At 29.3% G+C, this 13,222-nt stretch overlaps 1 protein-coding gene across 1 annotated transcript; it reads left to right on the forward strand.

The window, feature by feature from the left end:
• Nucleotides 1–252: 252 nt before the first annotated feature.
• Nucleotides 253–1,882, forward strand: LOC107634294 (PLASMODESMATA CALLOSE-BINDING PROTEIN 5). Its single transcript, XM_016337835.3, has 3 exons — nt 253–870; nt 1,107–1,134; nt 1,260–1,882. The coding sequence occupies exons 1-3, from the start codon at nt 516–518 to the stop codon at nt 1,438–1,440; spliced, it is 564 nt and encodes a 187-aa protein (XP_016193321.1). The 5' UTR covers nt 253–515; the 3' UTR covers nt 1,441–1,882.
• Nucleotides 1,883–13,222: the final 11,340 nt, after the last annotated feature.

Genomic DNA, 13,222 nt, shown 5'->3' on the forward strand with positions numbered 1-13,222 from the left:
CTCTCATAATACTATTACTTTTTATCACCTTTTTATAAAATAAATACTTTTAAAATTAAAAATTCAAATACAAAATAATTTATTTATAAAATATTTTTAATATAATTATTTATTGTTTAAATTATTTTTTTTAAAATAATTTAATTAAACTATTTTTTCAAGTTGGACCTAAGTCAATTAACCGAAAGAAAGTCAGAAATTCAGAATATACAAGGGTAGTATAGTATTAGCAGAAAAGAGAGAGCAAAAAAGACAACCATTCAGTGGTTCCGGTCACTGTTACAAAAAGCACCCCTCACAGTCTCAACTTGTCTTCAAACACAGTCACCAACAACAGCACCAATAATCACTTCTCTTTCTTTCTCTCTGTCTCCTCAATTTCCCTCCAGAACACCGCAATAACGGTCAATATTTCCCGATAAAAAAGCAAAACTACCTCAAACCAGCATTACCAATCTCAAAACCGATTTCACATCTTTCTTCTTCGCCATCTGATCTCATACCACGTGTAAAACATGCACAGACCAAAAAGCTTCTTCGTCTTTCACCGACTCATTCTTCTCCACTTCCTTCTCACACTCACCCCGTCTTGTGGCGCTTCTGGCGGCGGCGGGGGCATTCCGCCGCAGGAGCTCTGGTGCGTGGCGAAAAACAACGCGGAGGACTCGGATCTGATGACGGCGCTGAATTGGGCCTGTGGGCCTGGTGGGGCCGACTGCAGCCCAATCCAAAATGGAGGACCATGCTACGACCCAAGCAATACTCCGCTTATGGCTTCCTATGCTTTCAACGATTACTTCCTGAAGCATGGCTTGACCGATGATAGCTGCAGTTTCAGTAACACCGCTGCTGTTATTTCTTTGAACCCTAGTCAGTAAATAAAACCCCTCATTTTTTTTTCTCCTTTTTTTTATCTTACTTTTTTGGATCAGAACTTCATGCAAGGTAGATTTGGTTCTATTCGTTATAGATTCGTTCGTGTGAATTCAGCTTATTTTGTTTTTAATTTGCTTAGAGTAAGATAAGATTAAATTAAATTAATGCCGAAATTTAAGGGAAAAAAATATGAGTGAAGACTTATGCCTTGATGGTTTTTGATTTTTCAGGTACTGATAAATGCAAGTTTCCTTCCAGGTGAATTGAGCTAAAATTTTACCTTATTGAAACTGCTTTCTTTCTGCCGTTTTTTTTTAATATTAATTTTCTTTGCCAGTGTTAAAGGGAAATTAACCATTTTTTTAAACACATTATACATGCAGTTTAAGTGTGAGCAATGGAGGTGTTACCGGAACAATGTCGTCGACGTCATCCTCGTCATCATCATCAGTGGGATTGGGACCCAGTGAGGATATGAGTGGAGGCAACAAAGTTTCTTTGAGGTGGTGGTTTTGGCTTTTGAGTATATCACATTTGCTGCTCATGGTTTCAGTTTTTGGATAGTAAGAAGTAAAACTATTTTTAGTAGCCGCTTGAATTGGGAAAGGAATATGGCAAAACATAAAGATGTTTCCCCTTCCTTGTTCAGAACAATCTTGATGTGTGTTAATTGCTTCTTGATAAAAAAAAGAAAGGGATTGAGTCAATTCTTCTCTATTTAACAATCGTTTGAGAAAAAGAACTTTCATCCCAAGTCCCCTCAAATTGAGAGTTCTGGTGGAATGGGATTGAATCATTTCCATCCTAACAATTCCATTCTATTAAAAAAAAAATCAGTTTTGTTCTATACATGAGTCTGTGCTAATGTAACGTGTGATAATGCTCTAAAGTATCTTTGGGAAGATATATATGATAGCTATCAGCACCTATAGTAGCTGTCATATGTTTTCTATTTTTGGGGTCTGCTTTATCCTTTACAGAAGTAATCTACAAGGAATTTGAAGTCCTCGTGATTCTTGATTATGGATTGTACATGGAATTTGAACTACTCATGACTCTTGATTGTACTTCTATTCATGATTCATAGTTCTAAATCGTCACCATGGGAAATGGTACTTTTAAAAATATGGCTTGACCTTCTCTATTGATAACTGATAAGAGAGTTTTTAAGGGAACTTCCAAAATGATACGTTTGCCAGCATTATAATTAGTCATGGATTGTAGTATGATTATACTATAGTAACTATATAAGTATTGTTAAAATTAAAATTATATATATTTTTTTATTTTAGTAACAATTTTTTTAGACAATATTTTTTAAAAATTGTTATTTAATAATAAAAAAGTGTTACTTTAATTTTAGTAACTCTTTTTAAAACACTATGATTAGTCATCATAACATAAGAATAAATGACCATTTGTATTCATTAAAGATGAAAACACTGCCATATGTACCCACACTAGATCGAAACTAAACTTGTACCCACGCAAGATGTTCTCTGTGTGACAAAAGTACCCTACGTGGCACTCCAACCCTCCAAAGACAAAGTACTTTTGTCACACAAAGGACATCTTCCGTGGGTACAAGTTTAGTTTCGATTTAGTGTAGGTACATATGTCAGCGTTTTCATCTTTCATGGGTACATATGGTCATTTATTCCATAACATAATTATACTTACACTACCAAGTTATAATCCCAAAGTTATAAGCAATTAGGAGCTACCCTTCGTATGCTTCCCAAAGTTATAAGTAAGGGTGGCAATGGGGGCGGGTTTTTGCTCTACCCGATCCCGTTTCGTCGTATAACAATTCGTATAGAACTCGTCCCGCTTCTATCCGCGAGTAGTAAAATGCTGAACTCTAACATGCTCCTGCGGGTAGCCGCCTTGTCCCTATCTGTTTCTATAATTATTAAAATCCAATAAATAAAATTAAATTTTAAAATTTATATAATCATCATCCCATATATAACATAAATTAAAGTAAAAATTTAAATATAATACAATATTATACATATTATACATTAAAATGATATATATTATATATATAGTGGGGCGGGTAGGGACGGGTATTACCTAAATCTGACTCCGCCCCGCCCCTCCCAAAAACCCGTCCCGCTAAAAGCTCGCCCCGAGTGAGTAGGGGCGGAGTAGGTACCCGCGAATTCGGGTGGTATTGCCACCCTAGTTATAAGCAATTAGGAGCTACCGTTCGTATGCTTCCAAGAGAAATGAATAAAAATACTCACATGGACTAATGATTTATGATTAATTATTAACAAAAATATTTATCACGAAGCAAAAAGCAAAAGCCACAACAATTATGTGTGTGTTTGGATTCACATTGGTCAAATTGGAGTTTGAATGAAAATGATTTTATAGAATTGATTTTGGATAGAAATAAGTTTGTGCTAACATGATTTATGTTTGGCAATTTTTATTAAAATTGATTTTGATAAAATAAATATTGTTTGGATAATATTAGTTAAAATTACTTTTAGATAAATAATTAATTAATTACTAAAAAAATATAATATTAAATTATAATATTATTTTTTAAATATATTTAATCTTTTTTTTTATATTTTTTAGTATTTTTTATATAATGTTTTTTTATAGTATTCTATTTTAGTATATTATAATTTTTTATTATTATAATAAAAATTAATATTTATTTATGAAATTAAAAATAACATATAAAAATTAATAATTTTTAAATATTTTTTTATAGTAAATTAATATTTATTTATTAAATTAAAAATAATATATAAAATAATATATTTTAGTACTCTTTTTAAGTATTCTTAATGATCTTATTTTTATTATTATTTTAGATTTTAATTTTTTATTAGTTATATTTTTATTATTATTTATAATTAATTTTTTATTTAATTTATTATTTCTAACCGAAACAATAATACATATTATAAAAAATTAAAATAGTAAACAGTGCACAAAAATTAGAATAATTGTTTTAATACTTTTAGTATTTTTTATTTAGAAAACATTATGGAAAAAACTAATAATAACCAACAACAAACCTAAATTACGTTGAGTAAACGAAGAAGCTATAATTTCTTACTTCTAGTTAACGAGCTTTTGGGATGCAAAATCACGTTGGCGTTCAAAGAAAAAAAAAAGTTGCCAAACATCAAAGAACAACATTCAAAGCACTTCAACACACTTTTATCCTCTTCAACGTATTTCACAAATACACCACACAGTTGAATTCTTACCATATATCCAATCAATTTGATAATAGAAAAGACTATCTTCTAAAATAAAAAAAGTAAAATAAAAAAATGATGATTTGATCCTCATTAATTTTGTAATTTATATGACGATTGACTATTTTGAATTAGGAAAAGTCTAGGCCAGCAATTTTATTGAATTTTGGCCAGCATGTAACCAGCAGAGAAATGTGAGTCATTAGATGAAATCTCATACCAATCTCACACCATTAGATCATCATTGATGGCTATTTGATGGCTACCAATCACAAAAGTTACTGGTTCCTAACATTGCTCAATAGTAAAAGCCACAACAATACACGGTTGAATTCTTACATATATCCAATCAATTTGATAATAATAAAAAATATCTTCTAAAACAAAAAATAATTTTTATTAATTTTGTAATTTATATGATGACTCACTATTTTGAATTAATAGTAATTAGATATTTTACATTTTTATTTTATAACTTTTTTATTTTATAAGAGATTAATTTTTACTTATATCTGGTTCAAGACCATTGTATTAATAAACAAATGATAAGTCTATACTTATTGTTTATAGTTGCCATATATATATATATATATATATATTTATTTATTTATTTATTGGAAAGTTGAAGCATGACATGTATTTTATTTAAGTATTTTCCATTCTTTTCACTTTTTGGTTCTATTAGTCTAATCCGTGTAATTCACTTTATAAATGTGTAAAAATTTGTAAAGTATTTTCACTTTATATTTTTTCTTTATTCTGTCTGGTCTTTTTTTTTCTTCCTCTGGATCTTTACCGTTTTTTGTTTAGTAATACTGTGAAAATGAATACAAAAAGTCCATTGTGGATAATCAACAAAATAAAAAAAGGAGATGTCTCGTGGATAATCAATAAAATGAAATGAGAGTTCTGTAAAACAGAAAGTTTTTTCTATTGGGGAGCTATATTTCACTCTTATTTACTTAAACATCATATAAACCTATCTAACAGACATCTTAATCTCGAAAAACAAACAAACAGTACATACATTGGCCGAAGTTATCAGAGTAAAAAAGTGTAAAGATTATGACAACATATGGAATGGAGTCTACTGAAGGTAAAACTATATGGATTGAAAAGCTAGAGCAACAAGGCTTTAAGGATGATTGCCTCAATTTGGTTGAAAAATTCATATGTCAAAAGGAGATGAATCTGAAAGCACGCAAGAACGCCATTATTGGTATATGGGGCAAGCCAAAAGGACTCGAACATTACAGAAGTGGGCAGGAACATGTTGCTGTTTAGCTTCAAGGATATTGGGAGAGGGAGACAGATCCTCAAAGGAGGTCCCTGGTGCATTAAAGATCAGTTGATGAACCTGCAAGAATGGTCAAAAGGTGAGTCCATATTTGAGATATATGGGTGCAAATACATGGCATACCACTTGAGCTGATTGAAGAAGAAACTGCTAGAAAAATAGGATACATGATGGGTATTGTTTGTGAGGTAGAAGATCCAAGGAGAAATGGGACTCTAATGAGATCTTTCCTGAGGGTGGAAATTTGACAGAATGGAGTGGGAGGGCAGCAGAGAGGGGGTAGAAATACAAGAAAATATGCCTGAAAATCAGGCCATCACCCATCAGGGTGATGAGAAGAGAAAAGTAGAAAAGTACGCAAGACTTGCTGAGGAGTTAGATAAAATGGGTCAAGAGGTGGAGGAGATGAAGTAAGAGCCTTGGGTAATAACTCTAAGTTAGGCCAGATAAATAGTTTGGAAGCCCAATAAAAACTATTTCAGAGTGAGAAGGCCACCAGTGATGATCCAATTAAGGGAAGCATAGGAGAAGAAGGCAAAAACAGCCCAATGAGTAAAGATATTAATAGTGGAAGGGTTCTACAAAAAGAGAAGCCAGAGGATCCTTCCAACAGCAAATTAGAGGAATTAGGAATGGGAATAACAAATGGAGGACAACATGCCTGAAAACGTTGGACAAGAAGATATAAAAAAGAATAATATGGAAGTTGAAGTATCAAAACCCATACAATCAACCAGTTGGCACAGAGAAAAAGGAAAAAAAATGGCTGGACAAGAAGACAAGAGAAGCAAGAAAATACAAAACACAATATGGAATACTCTACTATGTTGAGCTTGCGAGTGATGAAAATGAAGAGTATAAAACAGAGGCTGAGGTTAATACAAGGGCAGAAGGATGGGAAGTGAAACTGATATAGAATTTGGAATCATGTTTGAAGCTGAAAACATGCAATATAAGAATTTGACAAATTAGCGACGAATTTTTGTGAGAAATATTTTTTTGTCATTAATCCATTCCTAACTAGCGACGAATTAGTGATGCACTAACGACAAAATTAATGAACAGTCACAAAATATTTAAACTTGAGACAAGCGACTGATTAGAGAAAGATTCACGAGTAAGTCTTTTTCTCGCAAATTGAGTTTTGTAGCTAAAAAAAGAGCGGTAAAATTTTTTTCACTAATTTGTCACAAATTAATTAGCGAGTGACAATGTTATAGCAAATCAGTTACTTAGGGGTTTAATCGAATAAAAGTAAAGTAGCGAGGGATATTGTTGTCACCTATGTTGCACGGACACGGGACACGACACGACACAGGACACGCGGACACACGAATTTTAAAGTCTTATAAGACATGGGAACACGGAATATATATAAAATATAAAGTATTTTTTAGATAAATTACAATGAATTTTGGTATTTTATTGGTATTAAAATATAAAATAATATTTTAGCTAGTTTTAATGTCTTCTTTTAACTATATAAAAATATTTAAAATATTATTTGTTTTAATAAATAATAATATATATTATTTTCTAAACTTATTTAAAAAATACATGTTAAGAATAAGACTGGACACGCTAACATGTGATGGTATTTAGGTGTGTCCAAGTGTGTTCGAAGAAGAATTTTTTATTTTTCATTACGACACAGTTGGATACGGTAGACACGCATGTCGAACGAGTGTCGATGAGTGTCATGTCCGAAATGTATCCGACCCGCAGACATAGCAACTCAACGAGGTGTCCATGCTTCATGGGTTGTCACTATTCCATCGCAAGTATTTGATATACAATTAGCGAGAAACAATTCACATACTAATTCGTCGCTAAATAAACTTTGTGGGAAAAGAGTAATTAGTGAGGAACAATGTTCCTAGCTAATCCATCACAAAAACTTGAAATGCATTTTGCGATGGACAATTTTCTAACTAATTTGTCACCAAAGTTTTATTTTAGCGAGCAACTAGTTTTTTGCCAATTTATCGCATAATATTGTAAAATTCAAATTAAGTTAGCGATGGAAAACAGTCGTCGCTAACTCGTCACAACGGATAAATTATTCAGCTAGGGAAGTATTCCTTGCTAATTAGTCGCTAAAGTGGAAATATGGATATTGAGCGCCTAGGACCTCAGTAGTGAGAAATTTGCGACCCTTTAACAATTGACGCACTTCGTTCGCTAATTTCAAGTCGCTAATTAGCGAGCAAAATACATTGTCGCTAAGTTGTTGCAATTTTAATTTAGCGAGCGACTTGACAACTGCAATCTTGCCGCAAAGCAAAAGCTATATCCTACCTATTTTCTAGCAAATTACTGACTAATCTCGTTGGAAATCCATCGCAGAATTATAACAAATCCAAAACTAACAGAAAAAATTTTAGAAGTAACTGGTCGCAATTGAGTCACTAATCAGAAGCTTATTTAGTGAGGAATTAGCTACCGCTTAACAACTGATAGACTTTCCTCGCTTATTTCATGTTACTACTAATTTGTGAGGAAAAATGTTAGTCCTTATTATGTCCTTATTTCATATTACTACTAATCGCTAACCTCTATATAAATTCATGAAAAATTCATGAAAAGTTTGAAGCAAATTTGTCAAGCACGCTAATGTAATTTGTCACTAATCTAAAGCTATTTTAAACAAACGAATAATTAAAGTCCTAAAGTCGTGACTAATAATTAGGTAGCTAATTTTTAATAACTAATAACTTACAATATTTTACAAAATGTCAATTCTCAAAAATTTAACAAATAACTTAAAATCAAAAGCTTTTCCTTAAAAAAAAGTTTTTTTTTATCCAATTAGATTACAAATTTGTCATTATTTTTAATGGGAAGTTTGCTGTTAATTAGAATTGAAGTTTAAAATTAATAAAATTAAAAAACAAGTTTAAAAATTCAATATTTTTAAGAAATGGGAGCATAATGTTGATAATTTTCAATCACAAAATATACTAGAAAAATATATAATAGACAAGATAATTAAATTATTATATATGAAAATTTATTTGTATATGATCGTGCAAGTTTTAAGAATTCATTCAATAAAGATTAATATGAGCTAGTTCTTGAATTAATTAGGATCGTCAAAATGAGCCAAAATTCGTCGGACTAGCTCATTTACCTGACTTAAATAGATTGGCATTTGACTTTAAAATCAAACTCGTAAAAATCAAACATAAACGACTTAGCTCGATTAATTAGAAAAAATAGCGAATTAAGCTGGTCGATTCCTGATCCAAACGGATGCCTCTTTTTTTTTTTTCCCAAAATAAGTTAGTACATTTTTTTGTGGACCCAACTTGAAATTTGACTGATGCCCTAAAAAAAGTAACACGATAAACTTAAAAGTTATTTTTTTAGCTAATATTATTTTTTTAAAATTGCTCACCCTAAAAGATTAGTTTTTTTCCAATATTTAATAAAAAAACAAAAAAATTAACCAGATTGGGCTCTGACCATAAATTATTCGAAATAGTTAGAAAATTAAAGCATATAAATAAAAAATTTTAATAACTAAAATTACATTGATACAAGAAGTAATCATGAATATATATATATAGGGACGGATACATGTTTAAGGAAGTGGGGGCAAGTGCCCCAGTGGAATTTAAAATTTTTTAATTAATATAGTAACAAAATTTATTTGTCCCTATTATATAATTCAATTTGACCCCATTATAATTAAACTTCACTCATCAACTTTAATTGTGTAAAAACAAATGGTAATATAATCCAAGATTCAAATGAATTTGTTACAATAATCTTTAAAAAGAAGGAGTGAAATAATTATAAATTTGTTATTTTATAATTACAACTAATAAATGAACTTAAAATTTGAAAAAATCTGTTTATATATTTAGTGAATACTTCTATTGTCCCGTGTGTATATATTATATATATTTGATTATTTGTTCAAAACAGAGGTAACTACTAATTTGATATCCAAAAGATTCAAATAAAATAATTCTGGAATGATTTGAAAATTGCGATAAAAATAATTAATAAATATTATATTTATTAAAAGTGACAAAAAAACTTTTGTATTTAATAAATGACATATCCATTTAATTTAAATTGTTTTGTCAACGTTTGAATAAATATTTAGAAGATGCATAAAAATATTTAGAGTAAAATTTAATCTCTAGATTTTTTTTTTCAAAAAAATTTAATCATTCACAATTAAAAAATTAAAAAAAAATTCAGTTGACATAAAATTATAAATTTTTGAAAATGAAAAGATCTTATTTTTTAATATTATTTATAAAAAATTGCATCAAAATATGACATCTAAAGTCTTTTTTTAAAATATATATTTAATGTATATTTAGTTCTTCGGAACTTATTTGTTGTTAACATCTTTTAGAGTTATTTTTTATTAACGATGTAAATTTTTCGATACTATTTGATTGTTTACTCGTTTAAAATAATATGTTTCAAAACATTATTCTCTCTTCTATAAATTACCGCTAGGTTAGCATCTTAATTTTAAAACAATAAAAATATTTGATAGTCAATAATAGAATTCAGCTCAATATTTTATTAGATTTGATTATAAATATATATAATTATTCTATTAAATTAATTTCAAATAAAATTGATTATCTTATTAAACTAATTTTAATATTAAATTAAAAATAATTAATAAAAATATTAATATTATATTATTGATTATTAAATAAAAAATAGTTAAATAAATAATAATAATAATAAAATAACAAAATCAAAATAATACTGTTTTTCATTGATGTTTTTTTTTTAAGTTAACTTTAGTTTTTTTTAGACAACGTCAGTTGGAAAAACCTTTTTAATTATGAATATTATAAAGAATCGATTTCGTAATCGTATGAGAGATGAATTTTTAAATGATTATTAACGACATACATAAAAAGAGAGATATTTGTATTGACAATAAAATTTTAGATTTGATTGTATTTAATCTTTTTAAAATATAAAACCTAAAAAATAAAATTTTAATTTATATATTATTATTTAAATTATTATTTTAGTATTTTAATTTGTTGGTTCGATAATTTAAAGACTAATTATATTTTATAATAACAAAGTATAATTATAAAAATTATTATCATATTATGTATATTTTGCCCCCACTCACAAAATTTTTTGGATCTGTCACTATATATATATATAATGATTATATTTATATTTATAATTATATTTAATAAATAATACTAACAAATATATTAGAGTATACGAGTTCACACACCACCTATGTCTGCATCATCGACGAACTCCTCTCTCTTCTCTGCCATCGACAAACTCCTCTCTCTTCTTAGCCTCTCACGCGGCGGCGCGACCCTTTCTTCTCGCTCTCCCTTCTTCGTAGCTCTTCTCTCTCCGTCCTCCTCCACGGCACCACGCACCAGCATTTGCCATCATCGTCCCCGCACCAACAGCTGCCGTCATCCTCCATCCACAATAATAGCATGCATAAGAAATCGAGCCTCCGTGTCAGGTTATATTTCTTATTGTTGATTATTGTTCTTTTATTTCTTCACTGTTGGCTTTTGCTATTTTTTTTAAATTGTAGTGATAATTTAGGGTTTAATTTTTGTTCTATTTATTTTTTTTGCTCTGTTTATTTTTTGTTCTGTTTATTAGAGTTTTTATTTTTTAATTTTATTTTGATGTTCTATTTGTGAGTGTGTTGTTATGATTCTAATTTTTTAATTTCTATTTTTATGATTCTCCTTCTTTGATCATAAGATGTTTCTGAATGGGTAAGAAAATAATATGTCTATATTTAGGGATCACATTTATAATGCATTATGTTTCACTGTAGAAAAAAAGATCACCCAATATAGTGCAAGAGAAAGGTTTTAATTTTGATGATACTAGGATTACGAGAGGAACATGTTAGAATGAGTCTAATTCTGATATTTGCAAGGTAAATAGTTTTGCTGATTTTTGAAGTGGTGGCAAAGATTTAGAATTTCTTGTTTCATAACTCATGTTTGATTTTTTCTAGGTAGATATGTTCTTACATAAATCTATCTACTTGCTTGTCTTATATTATTTGGAAACTATTGTTTGTGTTTTTTCTAGAAGCTATACAAAGTTTGTCAACTGTATCCATATTTCATGAGAACATACAACTAAGCTGAACATACAACTAAACTTGATCAGCTGGGTAACTTAGAAATTTGTTACTTCTTATTTATTTGGGGGTTGGTCTTTCTTGTTAGTGTCATGATCTACAATTTCTGTTTTTATAATTTCAATAAGCACTGTGTTTCGTCTTTAACCTTTACACACTCAAATTTTACTTTGCATTCTTTCCACGTTGGAGGAGCTGGCATTTACCATTTTTTCGTCTTTGAAATATAAATTTTATTACAAGAGAATTTGTGATTTTTAGTTCTTCTCTTCTTCTGAATAGCTTGACTTATTTGCCTCAATGTTACTGATGCAATAATTTTGAATACTTTTACTATGGACACATACCACAAAAAGAAACATATTGCTTTCTTGACAAATTTCATTATAGATTGAAAAAGTGGTTTATCCACTTGGATTTGAATTAGAGGTGGAAACAGGCCAAATCAGGCCAAGTTTTACTCTTAACAGGCCTAGTTTGTTATGTAGTTAATTGACTTGAGTCTACCCTACAGCCTGCTCTAGGCTCTTTATAAAGTACTAGGCCTAATCTGTTAAAAGGTCTGATAATTTTTTTTTTACAAAATAAAAATATTATTTAAAAAAATTATTTTTTAATAAAAATATTTATATGTCATATTTAATATTTATAAAAATTTTTAATCTTTTAAAATATTTAAAATATATAAAAATATTATAATAAAATATAATAAATTTAAAATATCTCATAATTTTGTTAATAAATTATTTATATATTTAATTATATTTTAATAGGTTCAAGCAAGCCTGATAGGCCAATAAGGCTAATTAATAAGCCTGAACATGTCCTATTAACATATTAAGGCCTTTAAAAGAGCTTGAACCTGTGCCTATTTTATAACAGACCAGGCCAGGCTAAATACAGGTCAGACTGCAGGTCCCTGGCAGGCTACCTGACCTATTTTCACCCCTAGATTTGATGATGAAAGCGCATTTTCTAGTCTATTGTGACATTTTAATCTACTGTAATTTTATGGATGTTAATAATCTCTGGGTTTATACTATGTAGTTGGTAATAGAATAAGAATGTCAAGCCTCTAATTTTTGTATAGTAACTAGGTGTAATGTCTATATTGCCTAATTTTTAACTAGCCGACATAATTTAGATCCTTCATCTTAAATACTAATGTTTGCTCAAAGAGAAGATGCTTTTGTTCAACGATGTACTGTTTAATACTGTATTTTATTTTTTTTTGGTAAAATGCTTTACTTACAAGAAAAAACTGCTTGCATACTTTATGCTAGTGTGATGATTTGTTTTGCTACACAGGAGTTCTTCAGATGTCTTGCTATATATCAACAAATGCACACAAATACAACTCTTTTCATTTTAAGGGTAAGCATTTTATATTTTGTTCTTGAAATTGTAATTTTATTACTTCTTTTTCTGCTTATTGGAAGTGATTTTTGTGACCTTTAAACTGCCATTTTTGGTAGAATACATTGATTGGTTAAGTAGTTTATAATCTTCTTAGGCTTATTTTCTTTTCATTTACTTGCTCATGCTTGTAGGTTTACTAAAATAGATATTTCTCCTCATATTTTGTGTACAATGATAAAAGTGAGGATGATGGAGAAAATAATATTTCTATCTTGCCCAGCAGTACCTCAGCAAATCAACCAACTATATTTGCGAATATAAATACTAATGTAGATACCT

Source organism: Arachis ipaensis, chromosome B3 (genome assembly GCF_059453495.1).
Source record: "Arachis ipaensis isolate K30076 ecotype BB chromosome B3, ASM5945349v1, whole genome shotgun sequence".
Lineage (NCBI taxonomy): Eukaryota > Viridiplantae > Streptophyta > Magnoliopsida > Fabales > Fabaceae > Arachis > Arachis ipaensis.